Raw genomic sequence first — 21,948 nt, 5'->3', positions numbered from 1 at the left:
AAGTCTCAATCTCTCCGTCTCTCTGAGCTCATTGTACAAAATGTGAAAGGATGAAACAGAGAGAAAGGCAATTTAAAAGTGGTTTGATTTGGGCAACGGACAGTGCCAAACAACTCCGGAGAAAACCAGAACTGGTTTTCCGAGCCAGCGCTGTATTTTGTTACATGCCTGATAGTTTTATTTGGACCCCGTTCAGTCCCGTTTACAGAATCCAGTGATGTGATCAGTTACATCAGCAATAAAGGTCTAAAGCGCCGCTTAACATGTGAGCCAAAACAGTAGCGCTTTGATGGGGAGACTGGCTCTTTAAACCATGCACACGCTCCATGCTAACAGCGGGGAAACCCAATCCGTGCATGCTGTTTTACCACTCAACTTTTACGTCTTCTACATGAAGGCTGAAGAGCTTGTTTGGAGTACTAATTAACTCAAAAGCTGTTGTATATTAAGAGCACTGGGCATTTTTTGTAGAGCTAGCTCTAATGAAAACAGAGTGCCAAAGAACTGCATTAGCAAGCCTCCTCATCTCGCTTCCCATCGCATCGTACTCTTGCCTTACGACTTTCCCTTCTTCTTTACGACAAGCCATGGCCTCAAGAGACGGAAGTTAAATGGGTCACAAAGGGAGGCAATGGTAATGATATATGAAAACAAAGTCAGAGAAAATAAAAAAGCATAATAAGACACAGGTCCTAAGCCTGACTTTCTTGGTGTCCGTTTCTGGTCGTGTTCTGGTCTTAAAATTTGTGATTATAACCCAGTGTAACAGCAGCAGATAGAGACTGTCTCTTGTGTTTGATGCATGCTACAGACCATTAAGATCATTACAAATCACACTGTATCACATGGATCTAATAAACGTGGCAAGCAGGGCGGGGCCGAGAGCCGTGGGAACGGAGCGTGGTCGGTGGCGCGAGTGCTAATGAGCCACACCAGCCTCGAGTTTCTCACGGAGGAGCTCCAGGAGGAGAAAAGGAGCAACAACAGTGAAGGACGAAAGAGGTCTAGGCCTAGACTTTATGTTGTCTTTTGTATGTTTGTGTACTTTACTTTCGTTTTGTGTTTGAAAACTGTGATACATTAAAAACGTCTCTTAAGCTCACCAAGGATGCATTTATTTGATAAAAAATACAGTAAAAAAGTAATATTCTATTAATTAATATTATTACAATTTAAAACATGTTTTCTATTTTTTTTTTCAGTGTCACATGATCCTTAGAAAGCATTATCATATGCTGATTTGGTTCTCAATAAGCATTTCTTAGTATTATCAAGGATGAAAACAGTTGTGGAAACTGATTTTTTTTTTTTTTTTAATGAATAGAAAATTCAAAAGAATATGAAATAGAAATTATTTCTTTACTGTCACTTTTGATCAATTTAATGTGTTCTTGTTGAATACCAATATACATTTTTTTTTTTTTTTATAAAGACCCTAAACTTTTGAAAGGTGGTACACGCACACAATACAATATGACAGTAAACTATTACGCTGTATCTCTATTTTTTGGAAAGACTAGCTTGTTAGAGAAAAAGCTATAATATTTTGACAGCTTAGCTCATGTCATGCTGCCAAAAAAGTTATGTTAACATAGCTACTTATGTTAGCTACTCTTCAGTGCACTGCAGGAATGACAATATAGTGTAGCCCAGCTGTTTAGGATGAGCTCTGTCGTTAGTTTCCACTCGAAAAGGTAATTAAACTGTTCACACAAACTCTTACTCCACTGCTACCGTCTGAACACACAGTAAGCATGTAGGGGCCTGTCTACAGGAAAGTGAAGAGCGCTGATTTTCACACACATGGCGCGGTGGAGTGCGCATAACAGGCGTTAGTAGCACAGTGGCCAGTTCTGTGGGCTCTTCAACAGCACAAGCCTTTAACAGATTGGGTCTTTCTCTCGAGAAGTGCACTTCACTTGACAGAGGTTTTACGTTTTACTGCCGAGCTATAAATCTGTCGTGCTTCGGGCTGTGTAAATAAGACAGTGGTTTGTTTTTACCTGACACATCTGAGCAGACGAAAGTAAGAAAGGCAGATGGTTAACCTCACAATGAATGGTACAGCATTGAGAAGAAAACCTCCTGGATTCCATTCTGAGGGCCTCAAGCTTACGGCTTTGAAGTACATGTCAAATGCACAGGAAGATATGAGACGTGAAATAGAGAGTGAAAAGTGAGGACTGAGAGGTAAAGAATGAAATAAGTGTGTAAAAAGTGATGAAAAATGTGAGAGAAGACCAGCTGACATCATGGTGAATTGGGTGTGAATCTAGGAGAGAAAGGAGGAGTGGGGAATGTTGTACCTGTCTCCAATGAAAGCAAGCGGGAAAAAAATAAGAGGAAGAAAGTATCTCCAGGCATGGGCTGCTTTCATTGCCCTTGGCTTTTATGTGTATAGTGTGTGTAAAGACCTTGACCACTGCCACTGACCAGCTTGTGTACGTCCATGTCTCTGACTGGGTGGTCTGGTAACCTTGCTTGATGAAGCACCACATACCACACAAACCAACAGCCCTCTCACACACGCACACAAAGGCACACTCATTCTTCTGCTGCATCTTTCCCCCTTCTTTCTTCGCATTTACATCACATTTATTTATGGCACTCTTGTAAGCAATCTTTTTATTCTCCCTCTCCCATTTTGTTTCATTTCATATAATTGCTTGACGGAGGGGGGAAAAAGTGCAATCCACTTTGTGGCGAGAAAACGGATTTGGGTGACCACAGTGTGTACTTTGCAACTAATCCAATTCAATTATTTTAAGCAAAAAAGCAAACTTTCAATGAGCCTATTCTTGAAGCACACTTATAAAGAGAGACCTTCAAAAGATCACTCAAACTGACTTGAAGCAAGCAGCAAATATTTGCAAAAGGCAAGGTTTGTGCAATTTACGTGTCAACGCGGTATGTTTACAGGATTGTCGGCCGCAACGGAGTTCAAGCAAATGAACGCAAAGTGATTTTTCCAATATTGGACAATGGGAAACGGGGCTAACAGTAGCGCCTGTGCTGTTTTTCCAAAGCCGCTGCCACGTCACCGCACTGGGATGGTGTAATTTCAGAGGCATTTATCACCGGCTTTCATGTCTCAAACCCTTAGGGCACTTTTCCACAAAACATGCAAACAGGCACCACTTGGTGTCATTAAGCTTTCTCTCATTTCAGTTTTTTTTCTCTTCCTTCATTAATTAGGAAGTGATAATTATTCTACCCATCTATAGCCCCTTCCGACTTAACATTGGCCAATTATCCTGATTGGTGACAGTTATAACGTGATTGATGACAGTTTTAAAAACAAAGTAACGGTTTTTGACAGAAGCGCATAGGAGGAGATGAAGACTTGAAAGTCAAGCACTGACCTGGATCTGCTGCTGGAGGAGATTGATTTTGTGCTGTTGCTGCAGAAGTTGCTGCTGTTGTCTGGCAATCTGCGAAAGCAAAGTGATTCATTTAGCTGAACGCCATCAGAAACCTTTAACCCTGGCCTAAAACATTAAAGGATGTACGTTGTCATAGTCTATGAGAGAGCAACTGGATTTATTGTACCATGTATTTATGCAGACAGATAATATATGCAATCAGAGCTTGTGGGTAACATCTCTCGTTCACCAATTGACCCTAATGACTGTAATCAGAGGCCTGCTAATGTTTATTATACCCAGCTCCAGGCCTGGCCGGGGCGATGCGCCACAGGGTGAAAGACTGGCATGTTTATGCAACCTAGGAGTGGCCGGGTCTGCCCAAGGGTGGGCTCTCGACGTTAAGCGCATTGCATCCTCCCTCTCTCTCCATCTCTCCAAGCCCCTGCAGACTCCCCCGTTCCTCCTCCTCAGTTAGCCTGACAGCCTAGGTTTAAGTGTCATTTAATTTTCATTTTCAAATATAATTACAAAGTGTTCACTGTAAGATATCACCCGTCTGCAAATGTGTCAGGATTAATTTGTGCTGGCTTCTTCACTAGTGTCAACAGTTAATTACTGTGTCGTGTCTGGATGGCTAAATGACATCCTAACTTCAGGCTCCCCCTACCTCCCTCCCCCTCCCCCTCCCTTTCTCTCTAGCTCTTTTCTATCCTCTCCCTCCATTTTGTTTGTCATTAATGGAAAGGGATGCATTCTTGAACATTTGCGAAACTGTAAATTCCTGCAATAAACGTTTATTAAAATCAGCTGAGCATACAATGAAGATACAATCCTCATAAAGTTGATATTAATGTGGAGAATCGGGTGACATTAATAGGACGAATTCAGAAATTAGCGTATCCGCTTCAGGTAAACGCAGACCACATTAACATGCACCTATTCATCTGCATAATAAATTGACAGCAATTATATGGTTTCACCATAAAAAAAACTGTGAAGATGGAGATGTATCTTGTGCAACATTAACGGAGCTCATGAGCTGCTGATGCCTTCAGTACGCCTCATTTGATTGAGCTACACATGCTTCTCATGCAAAGTTTGAATTAATAGTGATCAATTTCCCTACCAATTTACATGCTTCCATATTTTATCAATTATTTACAATAACCATTACTTTGTGCATCCATCCTCACAACCACAGAGCCCGATTTAGAAAAATCGGAAACATCAAGCCATAAACTAAATCAAAATATTAAATTGCTAAATAGAAGGACTCATTAGCAATTTAAAAGCAAATAAGAGTAATTTTGTTTTAAATGCTTTTTCTGATAAATGAGGCTGTAAAATAAGAATATGTGATGCATGGCTGATAATATCTTCATTAGATAGCTTTAAACAAAACAACTGGGTTTATAGGACATATACATTATGAAGCCAGTGAGAGATAGTTTGGGGACAATTAGCTTCCTTTTAAATTATGATTGTGAATTTTAACTGAAGTTGAATTGAAATGACAGGAAGAGGAATTTACTGAATTGAATTGAAATTCAAAACAGTTAATGGATTCTGGGAAATGAAGTTCTCCCACACTGGTTCACTAACATTAATTAAAATGTTAAATTAAAAGTGAATTAAATATGATGATATATACAAACTAAGGACAAATTCCAAAGGGTAAAACATTAAAACAATTAAAATGTTACTATTTTAGTTAAAACTTGCAGTTTCAAATTTTTTTGAATTTCAAATAATTTCCAATTTACTTCCATACATTCCAAATTCAAGAACAGACTTTAATTCTGATTTGTTGAATTCTGACTTTTGACTTCTGAATGGCGCACCACCCTGGTTTGCACATTCTCACCTGCTCTTGCTGTTGGCGTGCTAGCTCCATTTGCTGACGTTGTTTCTCCATCTGCGAGGCGGCCAGTTTCTTCTGCTCATCATGGGCAGCCAGGAGCTGCTCTCGCAGGCTGATGAGCTGTGTGATCATGGTGGAGAGCTGTCGCTCCTTCTCTGCAAGACTTTCTGGAGTACCTGCGACAGAACACATGCAGTCAAACAAAAGAAACCAAAGGCAAGAACAGAAACAAAGTCTTCTCCCCATGACCCTGTACACTCTCCCAGCAGTGAAAAGAAAAGGTTTACATCTCATGTTACAACAGCCAGATGTCCCTCACCTCTTAAATATAGTCTCTATATGAATGCAAAGGTCAGTTATCCTAGAGACAGAACAGCAAACAAAGCAAGTGCTGCAAAACAGATCCTTGTTAATTGATCTGCACATCAGAGATATAAAAAGCTCCCACAATCGAGACGCTCATGGGATCAGCAAGTTCTCTCTCTCTTGAGAGGGCAGGACAGAGCCAGCAAATGCTGAGCATCCGAACGGATACAGTACGTATCAGTCAAGAGAATTCCTGAAGACCACAGAAGGCGGTCCGGGATGGAAACTCTAGCTCCTTCAAAGCCGAGAATGGTATCATCCAAACAGCCCAAGTATAACAACGGAAAGGATTCAATAAAAGTGCGAAGGTCGCGAGTCCCTCACTCTCTCTCTTTCCACTTCTGGTGATCGCGGCTTCTCTGAGAGATGGTGAGGAATGGAATTGTTCCTATTAAATAAGAGGAGCTGTCACAAAACGAGTGAAGGTGGCAGATTAGTGACAGACAATACAGGGCAAGTGTGTGTGCGTACTGGCGACAGTCGCATGACTGGAGGCGCTGCCATGTAATGACTGCTCTCAATTCTCATTAAGGGAGGAGTAGACACAAACACCTCGGAGCTGACATGCCTCTCGCAAACAGGGTCACCGTCACCTCTGTATTCTCTCATTATCTCTCTTGTGTCTCTACCCAAAGCATAATCACACCAGAAAATGTGCATGCCTCCTGCATGTCCTCCCATGAGGCTGCGTTGTACCTTAAGCTAATCAATGCTAAGTGATCCTGCCTCCGGACAGTAGGCTAACCTGCTGCTGCATGAGAACAGTACGATTGGCTTGGCTAGCAGCCAGCTCAGTGTTAAATTCTTTCCTGGGTGTCTTCCTGTGCTCCTCTGGCCACATCTGTCTTGAGTTTCTCTGAAGCGGCTCCCTGGGGCCCGCTCTAGTTCAACTATTTTAATTTGACTAAACACCTGATTTATTTTATGTCTCTGATGAGGAAGGCCGTTTGTCTTAATAGGGCCTGTCAACCTCCAGCCCCCATTCAGAGCAATTTACTGGCCGGGCCTGCACGGCAGCAATAAAGGAGAGAGGCTGCAATTCTCTATTTACCCTCTCTTTAAAAAAAGATACCTGAAAAGCGCCCATTCACTGCTACTGCATGTGGTTTCCTTGGGTCTGAATTGACTTTTTATTCAGCAGACTACACTTGTTGTGAATGGCTTATCTGTAAAATTGATACATTTGCTACCGATTTTATTAACCTTTGGCTTGAGCCATGAACAGCCGTATTTAGTGGCTGCTGCTGTCGGGACTGACATCTGCCCCCATGCACGCTCAGAAAGAGAAGGGGAGAGAGAGAGTCAGAAGAAGGTGGGGGTGGCAGAGCATCTCTCAGTGGACGAAGGGAAAGACACTTCAAGTCAGAAGGGCTGTTGGATGTCAAATAGCATAACTTGCCCCTCCTCCCAACAGAGAATCTCAGGGGCCTCTGGGGGAGGACAGGACTCATATCCTACTGAGGGGCAAACATCTGGACTCAATTCTGCCCACTCAGGAGCTCTCTGGACAACCCTCCAACTCAATCACACATTTCAATCACACAATCCGCTGCACTCGGTAATGAAATATAACAGTCAGGACTACACTTCCATAAGGATACATTCCGTAATTATATTTTTTCAAACACACACACATACACATATACATACACATATACATACATATACATATATATATATATATATATATATATATATATATATATATAGAGAGAGAGAGAGAGAGAGAGAGAGAGAGAGAGAGAGAGAGAGAGAGAGAGAGAGAGAGAGAGAGAGAGAGAGAGAGAGAGAGAGAGAGAGAGAGAGAGAGAGAGAGAGAGAGAGAGAGAGAGAGAGAGAGAGGGGGAGGTAACGATTGCATGCGTGTTACAGTAGCCAAGTTTTACAGAGAGGCCGCAGATTGTGGAGGACCCAGCACAGGTTCTGTGTATGCAGAGTGCTGGTCTGCACAAACACAAGCAGCATACTAACAGAGGCTCCATTGTTTCGTCTCCGGCTCGATTGTCCAGAGCTCACCCCTAACACCCCACCCCGCTACCAAAATGTCTTCCTGCTTCTCTCTCACCCCTGTTTTTCCCTCCTCATATTTCTGCCCTGTTCTGGTCCTACCTCATTGTTTTCTGACTAAAACAGAAAACTTCTCAGTGGATAATGGAAAGTTGAATGTCTTGAACGATGTGCACTTGAATAGCAAAAAATAGGCTAATATTTAACAATATTATACAAAAAATATAGCTATTACATAATCTAACATAAATAATAATACTGTTAAATATTGGTCTAATAACAGTCTAGTATGTATCTATATACTGTATGTATATAAACACAAATAAAGCATGAATAAATACTATATAAATACATTTAAAAAATAAAAGTTATTAAAATTATTAATACATTCAATATATTGCATATTAAAAATAAAAAAAATATTACTATAAAATAATGTGAGAAACATATTTTAAATCTCATAATTGAGATATATCAATACAAATGAATACATGAATTTACTTGTATGGATAAAACTCAATTGTGAGAATTACATGAGAATTGTGCTGTTTTGGTATAGAAAATCCTGTTCTTTCTGCATTGAATTATAGATTTCTTTTAAAAGCAGATAAAACTTTTATTGGCAGGGGAGCATGGGGGGAGCTCGCTCTGTATCTGTCTGCAGAGTGCTGACAAAGAGAGCAGTGGTGCATATTGCATTGCTCTTAACGGCAGTGAGTCTGGCTGCTCTTGTAAAGGTGTCTCCTTGCATTGTCGTTCTGGCTTGACAGGGTCTGGCCAGGAGATTTTAAATAATGAGAGAAGGTTAGGTTTGTCTAATTCATCAACGAGGACATAAGATTCCACTCAGGACCTTTGGCTGAGGGGGAAAAAGAAAGAATGGGCAAGAATATGCAAGAGAGGCGACATCAACAGAACATTTACCTTCCTCTCCCTTCGCTGTCACAAACCAGATTGGATGGCATTTCCAACAATGTCCAACTCGAATACCGGAGAGAAACAACTGCGACTGCAGTGAATGAGCGAGAGAGGGAGCTGTCAAAGAGAGGGGCCACCAGATAAAAGACACTTTGTAGGGGTGCGATTTGTTCTGTCCAACAGCCATTCTGCCACCCCAGGCCAACCCCACCCCCCCTTCCCCTCTAATCAAGCAGTCCCTAATTTGAGTTCCAAGTCCAGCACCAAGGGAAGAGAGGGCAGCTTGTTACTTTGAAGAGTCCCAAGTGAATAAGAGAGATAAAAGATCCAGGCACACACTAGGAAGAAAGAGGAGGAAAAAAAGAAAAGGGGCGAAAGAGGGAAAAACTCTCTATTCTCTTCTCTTCCTTTGGATGGGACAGCTGAACCATTATGACTAAATTTGAATGACTTTTTTCCCCCCCTAATGTCCGAATACTGGAATTTCTTTGTCTCTCCATCAGTTGGCTTTTGTGGATACTCCCATATGCTGCGAGCCCATCCTAAGTAAATTAAGAGGGCTCTAAAAGCAGCGATTGTGCCCGAGCCGGGCCCGGACGCGGGCTGTGCATAGCTGGCGTGCTTGACATGGCTGGCAGCTAAGGGGCTGTGAAAAGGTATGTTCTCTCATCTGAACCAATAATAATAAAAAAATATATTTTTAGCCCAGCGATACATACACACAAGGACTGCGATTTATGGTCCCCTTTTATGTGAAGAATCTCTGTCTCCATTGTCAATGTCAATACCAAATAAGAGAGATCAAATCAAGATGACAAAAAGGGAATTAAAAAATATATTTGATTGTTTTGTCAGTGACCTCAAAGTGAGCACGGTTAAATCACTATTAAGACTGCAGAACCTTGTTGCATCTAAAGACAAGACCCAATGGTAAACATGCAAATAAATACAACTGCATAAAAGCACAAACAATTAAACAACAACTGATACCTAAAATATATGTTTAATAAAAAAATACTAATATAATACTATATTACAATAAATAATTGATATAATATTAATTACTCTTAATAATTACATAATTTATAAAATATAAACTGAAATTAAAAGAATAATATGAATAAAATATAACATACACAAATATATAATATGATATTTTTAATGATAATATTAATAACAACATTTAAACAAACATTTAAAATTAATCACATTTGTGCTATTGAATGATAAGCAGCATATTGACTAATATGGCATTAATAAAATGTTTTTTTTTCCACTTTCTCCTGAATTGAGATGGTATGACCAACAGATGTTTTACCTAGCCTTCTGCCCCATGCGAGGATTGAAACCCTGCTGATCCTGCCAATAAAACTTCATTAACTAGCATGCACCAGGACCTGCTAGCACATGTAAGCATATGGCAGCCCAAATCATCAACTCAAAAAACCTTTCAATGCTGCATTAAAATTTTGCATAATGCAAATTTACAGCTCTTGTCCAGGCTATAAAAAAGGGCGAACGTCTTGTCCTCAATATACACTAGTGCCAAACGAGATACAGTACTGTGAGCATTTAAATGTGATTAGCTGTGCATTTTAGCATGTATGGCCAAGCCTGCACAGAAGCTTAGCAACCAAAACACAGTATTTAAATCTGTTCTGGATAATTCTACATCATTTCATTTACATACTGTCTGTGTGATAGCAGACTATGAATACTACTCTGAGTATGTAAATTAAATACACTCCATTACATCTTACTACACACTCTCAACAAGGATTTGTATTTTTTCCCATCCCATCTCGAAAACACTACACTGTAAAAAATTTCCTGTAGAAATTACAGTAACTTACTGGCAGCAGTTTGCCAGTAACTTACTGTAAATTAAACTTACAGTAAAAATACTGTATTCATATTTACAGTACCATTTAACTTGCTGTAAATATGTACTTGCAGTATAATATATTTTTTACTGTAAAACACGTTATGGTCTTTTCTCCAGTAATATATTTTAATACAATAAAAATATTACTTTACACTGTGAAATTTACTGTAATTTGTTGTCCACTTTTACTATTTATTGTAAAACTGCACAAATTATTGTATTTCAACAGGTCTCAGTAGTAAAAACTAGTAAATAACTATAAAAAGAAACAAAAGACTGGTTAACTTCTTTTATTGATTTAATTGTTCAATTGTAATACTTGAAATAACATTTTAATTTTCTTGCAGATTGTACTTTCAGTTTTCCAAAAACTTGAAAACATTTCATTTATACATAGAAGTTTCATATTAAGAGCATTTTAAAACAATTCATGAACAGATTCAGTCATAAGAACAATCTTAAAAATGTACAAATTCAGAAAACTCCTGTGTAGAATGTATTTGCTCTGAGTAGCTTAATAGTTTTGCCAGCTGAAATCCAGAAACTCCTTAATGAAGGAGGAAACATGAGGGTTCAGGCCAGAGTCCTTCCTTTGCACCATCTTCCCACTTCTTCTGCTGACCTGGAACTTTGAGGAGCACTTGCTGTTGTCAGGGTTAATCCTCACAATGAACCTTTACATAACAGAAAAAAATTGATCATTTGATGTGTAAAAATGTCTAACAACACAACCAAATACAGAAATGTGCTGCAAATGGTACAGAACACAATGGAAATATTTCCAGGGGACCCCAATAAGTGACAAACCCGGATGGGGCATGCTTAGTGCTCAATGTCTACTTTTTTTTTTCTTGCAAAACATACAGAGATGACATGTTTATGACATACAAATTTGTATACAATATACAAAATGTAAAAAGAACATGAGGGTAAGATATTAATCTATACATCAGTAACATTGTAAAAAAAAAATGTAATGTTATGTTTAAATAAGTTTCATAGGTTGTAAGGTAATGTATAGGGTCCAAAGATGAAACAGCCATTTTGAGACACTCACACACAGATAAATAAAGCATATTATTAATTAATATTCATAATAGCATGATTAATAAAGGCGTATAATGTCTCCACAGAGACGCCACAGTGTTTGCACACGAACATTGCGGGTTTTACTCTAGCACTATATACATGACGTGCATTTATGGGGTAATCAGTTAACGGCAAGCGATAATAGCGGGGGAAAAACGACTGACTTTAAACTAAATCCACAAAAGCTTTGTTGTTCGGCCAACAGTTCACATTCACTCACCAGCTCCTGACGTGGTCAAACCCAAGGCAGAGACCCGTTAATGTCCATATTTTGACAGTGAAACGTTCAGAAAAGGGAAAGAAAGAAACATGAATGTTTGCATAGTGTCACCACAACTCTCTCTAGCTCTCTTCACAGCATAAATGTGAGGTGACTGCGCACCGTTAAGTGGCAGCGTTTATTTATTTATTTATTTTTTAGTTAAACCATAAATATAATATATGTAAAGTAAAAGAAGGAATATTTGTACACACCTTTGCATCTGACTGGTTCTTCTCGCATCTGTGTGTCTTCGTTTTCTTCTTTCTCCAAGCGGAAATGAAAGCTTTTCTGTGATTGGTCAGGTTTCGCGCTCATTTTTTTTTTTACTGTATTTAGATTTACAGTAAATTAAAAATACTGTAGGGCAATTCCACGCAAAACTGTCACATCCATAACGCCAACACAATGCCATGGTATTTAGTTGGCGTTATGGATGTGACAGTTTTGCGCGGAATTGCCCTGTATTTTAGTGGCGCCAAGGGGATATTTCCCAAAGTGTAACTTTAAAATACAGTAACATGCTGTATAACTGTCCTACAGTAAAATACTGTTCATTTTACAGTTAAATACTGTGTAATTTACAGACATTTCTAACAGTGTAGATTGACACCAAAAGTCAACAGAGTGGCTCTTAAACAGAGACACACTTCATGTTCTTGACGTTCATGGGGCACTTTAATGCAGACTAATAATCTAATGACGACAGCAGCGATGCTCGCGAGTGTAATTAAGATAATGCAAGAGCCCCGCTCTTCTCCCAGCATCCTCAGCATCACACAAACCTCTTCATTAAAGAGTCCAACCGAAATAACAGCTCAACCTGACCACATAACACACACACACACAGACAGACGCGGGACAGAGAGCTCCTGGTGTGCATTTTAATGTTTCTCCTATCAGAGTTTATCGACGTCGAGGTCACCGCTGAGAATGAAACTGTCCTTGAACACACACGTTTAAAATCGCCCATTCATCACTCACTTAGATGCCTTGACCTCTTCCTGTTTTATTATTATCATCATTAGAGAGAATAAAAAACCTTGATTAAACCTAACAACCATTCAAGGCCTAGTTTGTTCTCTGTGCTTGTGTGCCTGTGCATAAAGATTTCATTAGTAGCAATGTACATCCCCTTAGGACCCTGGGGCTTGGGGAGGAGTGGAGACAGAGTCCGGAGACTCGACTGTAGTCGGAAATCCAGCGTGACATGCGCTAAAGCGACCCGGGCATGGCCCTGCCAGCTCTTAAACAGCATTACACGGCCGTGAGCAGAACATTAGCTCTGCGACCCGTCCTCTGATAAACATTAGCTATCCCAACACTGCAGTACACAGAATTAAACCTGTGTTTGCTAGTGGCACACGTCACGCAAAGATGTTTCTAATTTGTGAATAATTGCATTATTGGGTTTCACCACCTCTGAGCAACTGTAGCTAGAGCTTGTAACAGTGTAGGACATTGTGAATGTACCTAATAAATGAAAATATTTGCCTAGCAGGAAAGCTTAAATGCATGCCCTGTGGTTTAGTGTTCAGAGAAGTGATTTTCCTCAGGTCTGAACCATGTGTGTGTGTGTGTGTGTGTGTGTGTGTGTGTGTCGGGCTTCTTCGATGGCTGTCTTCCCCTCAACGCGCTCCTGTTCACAAGCACTTTCAATAACACCATGCGAGGAGAGGCAGCAAACAAGGTGTGCCTTTCTACAGCCAAACACCACAAGCTAAATTCCTCAATTCATTAGGAAAGAAACGGAGCACAGCTCTCCCCGCATTCATCTTGCAAATGTGGCCCAAAGAATAATAATTTACAGTGGCTCATATTTCACTTGGGTACATAAGGGCAAACAGTTTGACTATTGAGGCGTTAGGGAGAGAAAAATGCAGAGCGTGCCACTAGAGGAAGGGGGAGATGAAGGAATATTTCAGATGCTGTGATGGGGGAGAAGGTTTCCTCTCCCTCGGTCAGAAACAATGCCTAAAACGGTTTCAAATCTGGTACAGATCAACTGTCAGTAAGCAGACAGAAATTTGCTTTGTTTTTCCTCACTTCAAAAGATGCTCAATTATTTCAGTAATAGACTTGAACTAAAAATGTGCACTGATTAAACTATTTTATTACAATCAATCTCATATTTGTTTTGTATTTTTAAAAGTTCACTCAATATTTAATACAATTCTCTGTCCTATTCTCCCCCCACTATCTTCACTATCTTGTTTCAAATCGCAGAAACTTAAGTAAAGTCAGTTATAATTTTATTTTCAAATAAATTCCTTAAAGTGCAATACAATATACCAAACTCAACATAAATCTACAATAATTAAATTACATAAAATGTGTATTAATGAATATTAATATTTAGATTTATAAGAAATATATAAAGCATATTAATATCCATTTATATAATACAAATATATGACACATATAAATAAAATATATAAATGAATACAAACAATTAATATAAAATAATTTCTATCTGAGGATGTTTTTTTTTAAATCCCACGAAACTGAATGAAACAGTAAAATGAATGAAATTTAATTTTTTTAATAAAATAATGATTATTATTTTTCCTTACTATCTAATGTATAATTATTTTGTGTTTTTTAAATGGAATAGCAATGCATTAAAAAGTGCACCGCAATGATAAAAAAGATATTCATGCTTATCCCTGAGTGTCACATCACATACTGTATCTACACTAGCATGGGTTCTCTGCCTTTATTGGAGCCATTAAGAATAAAGCTGACGTTAAATTGAATAATCATGTTTTAAAAGTAAATCCAGCTGCTGGAACAATCGGCGCTCTGTACCCTCACAGTCCGCTCTCTGTCCAAGAGCGCCTAAGCCAGGTAAGAGTCACATCGAAATCACCCTCAGCCCTGCCGCTCTCTTAAAAAGCTTCTACTTATCTGCCAGCCACAGGACTTTCTCTTCACAACCATGTAGACGACACTCAGAAATTGATTTGGTAAAGAGCGAGGGACCCCTTTTTTCACATAGCAGCTATAGTCACCACTTTCACGCGGTCACACAATGCTGAGATTTCTGATTTTCTGTCCTTTTTTTTTTGGTTTCCGTTTGGATACTCTGCTCTTCCGAGTGCATTTTGACTTCCAGTTGTTTCGTCGCATTTTTTAAACAGTCAGGGACATCTGAATGTTCAAGGCGAAAGAAACAAAACGGCTCATCGGCAGAAGAGCGGAGCTCTGGTTGACTAATGAAATCCATTAAAAAGACAAAGACAAATTAAAATTCCACTACAACATTTCCTGGAACACATAGAATAATGAACCTGGGGTGCAGGGGTGCCAATGTCTTTAATTGTATGAAAAATTAAATGTAGCTGAAGTGAATCAAAGCTTCTAATACAATGTCTTAAATTGCACCAGCAGCACATCTTTGCATTAAATTTGGTCATTAAAACTCTCTTGCATATATCTGATGTGTTACTCTGTATATGTCTCTCCCTCTCTCTCTCTCTAACAATCAAACAGGCAGTGCTGTGGTTTGGACGTCCTCCAGACATCCTGCTTCTCCTGCTTTGTGGTTTTGTTTTGTAGATCTCATCTCTCTCTTCACCGTTCCTCCTGATTGACAGCTGAGCTCAGGTATGAAAACAAACACAGCGCTCCAGCGACGGCGGGTGAAAAGCGATCCGTAGCTGACTCCCTTTTACGCCCTGTACCCGCTACCGCTGCCCCTAAACCCTGTGCCGATTTCAACACGGGGCTTAAAGAAAACATAGTATTCGGCAACAATTAAGAGCACTCAAAAACAATTCTGGCCTTCCTCTCAAACTAATGCATCAAATAACCAGATATAATTGAGGTTTTTTTTAGATAAACAGAGCTTAAAAACTACTTAAAATATAAGAAACATCCAAACTGAAAAAAAAAAAGATCTGGTATTTGACTTTGTTTACTTGTTTTGTGCAACAGAGTTGGGCAGGTCCGGACGTGTCAGTGTGTTTTAGAAAACAGTCTAAGTGTTCTCAGAGTTTCAGTTTTTTCCACTCTCTCTCCACCATTGTTCTTCATTCCCTAAGGCAATCAGTTACTTTTGCACCTCCTAAACTCTTTCTTACCACAGCGCAGTGTCTCGACAGGTTCACAAGGTGAAAATATGTAAAGGTTTTAAAGAACAGCTGCGGAGATTTCAAAAGCAGTGAGAAACTTTATTTTGTTCCAACATAGTTTGGCGGGGACAGTGATTCCCAGCCGATTTATTTATCGAACAAAGATCAAAGGCGGGTTTTTGTAGTGCGATGACAATAGCACAAAGAAATGTGGGTAGAATGCACAATGCCATCGGTTCAGATATGAGAGCAAAAACAGCAAGGCCAAACAGGCAACAGCCTCCTTTTCATCCTCGTGCCATCTTTTATCCAGCACTCTCCTCCATTAATTTCAAGCTGGAGGAACGTGTGGCCTTTGTATTGATTTTTTAACCCGACTATTAATGCGCTCTCTGATTTATCATAACACTTTAGATCTTAATCATAAGTTGTGTGTTTTTTCCCTTTTACAGCTTGGTGCCTTTGTTTGTGTATTAATTAAGCAGACCGTGTGTGTCTCCAACCCTGAGCTTCCTTTTTAATTGCCCGTATTTACATCAGGCCGACTTCAAACGCAGAGAGAGACATTTTGTAAGGGGGAGCACAAAGGAGGCCTTTGAAATGTCTACAGTCATATGAAATGGCAGGCTAATTAGAAACCTTAGGCTGCCGGTATGATATGAAAAGTAATTCTGTCTGTTTCTCTACAGTCGCCCGCAGCCTCGCTGGAAATCACGACGGAGGCCACTGGTGGGGTATCATCAACGCCTTCTACCTGTTTATACCTTTTAAACATGACCTCACCCAATGCCATTTATCCAACAGAAAAATACCCTGTAATTTAAAAAGATCTCCTTTCAAAAGGCTAAATCTTTCCTCGCCATTTTCTTCGCTGCACTTTGATCTACGGTGCCACATAACAGGGACAGGTACAATGAATCTGGTTTACTGAGATGTGATTTACATTTGGGGGTTCATTAAGGTTATTGCCAATGAATGCACTTATTAGAATGTGCGACTGTTTCTTTTTCCCCTCTTCTCCCCCCACCTCCACCCCTCCTCCACCCACACACCACAGAGAGTAGGTCTAATCCAATAATTAAAACCAAGGACAAACGTTTTTCATAATTCTAAACAGTGCAGGGATGGAAAAGAGGCTTAACCATTAAGCGAGGGAACAAAAAACAATAACACTTCTCTCCAATGTTATTACCCTTGCAATCTAAATCCAGCTATTAACTGCCTCCTAAACGTCTTCTCCAATAAAAGCGTCCTGAAATACTGATGTTATAACATAGAGGATATTCTAACCGTTATGACACCTGCACCTCACCCAACAAAAAAGGCTGTTATTGAAACACGTGATTGTAAATCAAGAGTCAATGTAAAGCTCTGAGGATATGGGGCAGATTGGTGTCGGCAGGAATGAACGGCAAAACCAAGTGTGCCAGAGAAAGCGAAGAGAAAGAGAGTTAGAGATAGTGAGGGAGGAGTGTGTGGCTGGAGCCGGGCAGAACTAGTGTGTTATCAGAGAACCGGTGCAGTGCCGTCTCCTGCTACATAAACACGTCTCTGTAACAGCCAGTGCTAAGACCTGCTCATGGAATAAAATAAAAAACAAAAAGCATATCCCATGAACACCTTCAGTGGGTAAAAACAGTGTATGGGCCGCACTATCTTTCAATACAAACACACCCATGCAATCATCTCCCCTTTTCTCTGTTTATATCAAGCCCACCTTTGCATGCGTGTTCAAACATTATAGAAATGTATTTCACCAGAATACACAGAATTCTGTCTAATTTCCATTCCAGGAGATAAATAACAAAATATAGCTGACATAATGCACATTGAACTCATTTAACAGTCATGCTGAGAAGGAAGAGGTTAAAATAGAGATAGGAAAGATAAGAGTGAACAGAAAAGGTTGCTTTCTGATATTTTTCTGCCATATTCTGGCACGTGGACCACACCATTCTTTCTTAATTTGATGGAAACACATTTGTAAGCGTTACCTTTAATTTCTCCTAACAGCTCGCCTGTGTTGAGTCGCTCCATCTTTTCTTTCCAGTCTTTAGAAAGGAGTTTCTCCATGCAGGAGGATTCTGAAACACAGGCGACATCTCAGAATTAAACTGAATGCATATACAAACGAGGAAAGTAAAACCATTTAACTTTCAGGCTGTATTCTATGCTTCTCACATAGTAGATTTAAAGGTGCAGTGTTAAGATTGACAGCTAGCGGTTTGAAATGGGTACTGCAGTTCAAATTCAAAATACTGGAGAGGGTTGTTTCCCCTGCCCCTCCTCCTCAGACTCAACGCGCAACGCGGGTTTCCAGATTAAGGACAAGCAACAGGAGCGAGCGCAATTGACAATGGAAGGCGAGGAGATATTCACACTTGCAAGTTGATGAGTGGGCTTGGCTTTTTATGCCGAGGTATTTTAGGTCAGGTAGAATCTGCGATCTCTGACCTAGTTTGTTTGCTGGCTTCGATGGCTGTAATACGCTGTGTTTTCCACCAACTGGCAACTATTGGGTAAATTGGCAGTGGGCGAGACCAAAACAAAAACAGATATTCTGACACGGAATTTAAAGTAAAATACAAAAGACACCTATATTTTAAAGTAAAATAACTGGCTGTAGCATTGTTTTTCAGAGAAACAAGTATGTGAACTTAGCATCTCTGCAAACATATGGTATTTTTATGCTTTAGTACAGTCAAATAGTTACATTCAGCACCTTTAATGTTAAAAGGTCAAACTATGAACACAGGTACAGTATAAATACAAAAATACAATTTATAAAGTACTGCTCTATTTAAAAAAAATGCAAAAAAATGCTAAAATGCTTACAAATCATATTAGATCGAATTACCACAAACACAGTTTGAGTGAACTTATAGCACAGACAACTGCAGTAAAGAGGCATTTATATGGCAGTGTGCATTGAAATACTGCACTGAAAATTGAAATACTGCAGTGTGTCTTGAAAATCTCTCAAATCCATAGCTTTGGGTATGACCCACAAACCTTGAGCAACAAAACTATTTGTGCTCATAGAAAAAAAAGAGGCGACAAAGAAAGAAAGAAAGAAAGAAAGAAAGAAAGAAAGAAAGAAAGAAAGAAAGAAAGAAAGAAAGAAAGAAAGAAAGAAAGAAAGAAAGAAAGAAAGAAAGAAAGAAAGAAAGAAAGAAAGAAAGAAAGAAAGAAAGAAAAGGGGGTTGGGACCTTCCCATTCAAACGATGTGCTGAGCAAAATGAAAGAAACAAATTCCTTCTACTTCACAGGAAAGTGAATATTACACACACCTGGCTTTCAACAGCCATGATACACGATAACTGTTCTGATGGCTGGACCGTGGTAATAAAGTGAAATTCTATTGAGATCAGTAGCTGAGTGCATTACAGTAGAAAAGTGTGTCAGCTCAGTTCATAAAGAGTACTATGTGTGATGTCAAAAGGTCAGAAAAAAATTATTTAAATTCTAAAATAATAAACACAGTGGTTGGTAACTAGATTAAATGCTATAATGCAATATTTTCAAGTTAGGTCAACTACATTCTGTGAAAGTGTCCAGGTGAATTTTTTTCTGCCTCAGAGTGTAAAAAGATCTTCTTTATGAAAGGTACTAAATTTATTTATTTTTTTGTATTCAAAGGCCAGGTACGGAGTTTCTTCAATTCTCAATCGTGCACATACAGAGAGAAATACAAAGATGAACAAGCATATAATATGTAGATAATGTGGGACGTGACCCCTTGTCCGCTGAAGGTCAACCGGAGAGGCTGAGAGAGTGATAAGAACAAGACGCCGCACAAAGAAAGACATTAAAAGGGAAGGTAGACAGGGTGAGATGGGCCCGCTTGACTGGCCCCGCACAGCCGGCAATGATGAAAACAATTAACATTTGTCTGGCAGACAATGAATCAGGAGGAGGAATGGCTGGAATCCGCAGAGCTGCGGCCCCGAGGTCATTGATAAAGAACACACTGCTCACCAGCAAGAGCTTGAAGCTCACAGCCTGGGTCAGCATGTTCCCACCGCACAATCACACACACACACACACACACACACACAGGACAGAAAAACACCCAGTCAAATGCAGTGGACAGAAAGAAGAGGAATCAGGTGAAGTGTTCAACAGACTCAAACATCAGGCACAGTTTAAAGTGAGAGACAGTATTAATATATCAAGAACAGATCTCTACCTTATCCAAGCTGATGAGCTCTTTGCAGGCCATGACCCCTGAGCAGAGGGGCTGCGGGTCTCATGTTGCCATTGGATGACATCATGGACAGGAAGAGAAGTTTGTTCCCTGTGTGAAAGGCTAAAGGGCACGGGGCTAAAGCAGACATTCTTCCACGCCGCTGGCAGCCCTCCGGCACCGTAAGCCATAGTTAAACCACTCGTGCACACAATGGATCATTTGTGAACACACTTTGCCAAACAAAAGGGCACAATTCATGAGAATGGGAATGACTTTGGCTATTCTGTTGTGTGTGCTTTGTGTCTGCGTGTATTGTAGTCATACAGTATCTTGAGGTACTCCAGGCCATAGAACATTCCGAATGAGTGACATCATCACACTCATGAATGTGGTGTGATGCGATCTTCATCTCATGCCATAAAAATTGATGTTGCAGCTATGCCTCTATTATTGTGAGCACTGCTTTATCTTATTCACTACTTAAAAAAAAGAAATACATATGTAGGCATGTTCCGCCAGAAAAATCACAATGTGAGATATAAAGTCATACTGAGACATTTAAATCACTTTGTGAGATATCAATTAGCAATTGTGAGAAAGTTGCAATTGTTGGAAAAATGTTGCAATTATGAAGTACACTACTGTTCAAAACTTTGTGGTCAGTAAGATTTTTTTTAACGTTTTTGAGTATTTGTGACCCTGGACCGCACGGGTTTATTTGTGGCAATAGCCAACAATACATTGTACGGGTCAAAATTATCGATTTTTCTTTTATGCCAAAAATCATTAGGATATTAAGTAAAGATCATGATCCGTGAAGATATTTTGTAAATTTCCTACCGTAAATACATAAAACATTTATTTTTGTGAGTGAATGCAGCACAATCGCCAACATAAATGAACAACTTTAAATGAGATTTTCTCAATGTTTCGATTTTCTGCACCCTCAGATTCCAGATTTTCAAATAGTTGTATCTCGGCCAAATATTGCCATATCCTAACAAACCATACATAAATGGAAAGCTTATTTATTCAGCTTTCATGTGATGTACAAATCTCAATTTGTGACCCTGGATCACAAAACCAGTCTTAAGTCGCACGGGTATATTTGTGGCAATAGCCAACAAAAAATTGTATGGGTCAAAATTATAGATTTTTCTTTTATGCCAAAAATCATTAGGATATTAAGTAAAGATCATGTTCCATGAAGATATTTTGTAAATTTCCCACCTTAAATATATAAAACATTTATTTTTGTGAGTGGATGCAGCACAATCGCCAATAGAAATGGACAACTTTAAAGGCGATTTTCTCAATATTTCGATTTTTCTGCACCCTCAGATTCCAGATTTTCAAATAGTTGTATCTCGGCCAAATATTGTCCTATAATAAAACAAACCATACATCAATGGAAAGATTATGTATTCAGCTTTCAGATGATGTATAAATCTCAATTTAAAAAAAATTACCCATAAGACTGGTTTTGTGGTCCAGGGTCACATTTTATGCTTGCCAAGGCTGCATTTATTTGATCAAAAATACAGTAAAATAGTAAAAATATGCAAATAGCAAAGCTGAAATTATTCCAGTCTTCGGTATCACGTGATCCTTCAGAAATCATTCTAATATGTTGATTTAGTGCTCAGTCACCATTTCTTCTTATCAGTGTTGAAAACAGTTGTGCTGCTTAATACTTTTGTGAAAACTGAGAAACCTTTTTCAGGATTCTTTGATGAACAGAAAGTTCAAAAGAACAGCATTTATTTGAAAGATTTTTTGTAGCAATGATAAAAAGTCTTTACTTTGACTTTTGGTGAATAATAAAAAAAAAAAGTTTACTGGCCCCAAATTTTGAATGGAATTGTATAATGTTGAAATTGGGAGAAAAATGATCAATTACCAAAAATATTACCTTCTTTTTGTTAAACAAGCTTC

The 21,948-nt window shown here is 39.1% G+C and overlaps 1 protein-coding gene across 34 annotated transcripts in view; it reads right to left on the bottom strand.

The window, feature by feature from the left end:
* Positions 1 to 21,948, bottom strand: part of sox6 (SRY-box transcription factor 6) — a 150,689-nt gene that overhangs the window by 58,775 nt on the left and 69,966 nt on the right. For 30 of the 34 annotated variants that reach the window (XM_084109480.1, XM_084109494.1, XM_084109489.1 and 27 more), the window contains 3 exons: positions 17,818 to 17,907; positions 5,230 to 5,402; positions 3,363 to 3,431 (listed from right to left, as the gene is read on the bottom strand). In XM_084109480.1, the coding sequence (XP_083965606.1) occupies positions 3,363 to 3,431; positions 5,230 to 5,402; positions 17,818 to 17,907 (332 nt within the window). The remainder of the gene's footprint in view (positions 1 to 3,362; positions 3,432 to 5,229; positions 5,403 to 17,817; positions 17,908 to 21,948) is intronic. The other 4 variants (XM_084109498.1, XM_084109487.1, XM_084109504.1 and 1 more) reach the window with 1 other exon arrangement.

The sequence above is a fragment of the Abramis brama genome (assembly GCF_963993115.1).
Source record: "Abramis brama genome assembly, chromosome: 3".
In the NCBI taxonomy this organism is placed as follows: domain Eukaryota; kingdom Metazoa; phylum Chordata; class Actinopteri; order Cypriniformes; family Leuciscidae; genus Abramis; species Abramis brama.
The sequence above is the reverse complement of the archived record's forward strand: the minus strand, read 5'-3'. Positions and strand labels throughout refer to the sequence as shown.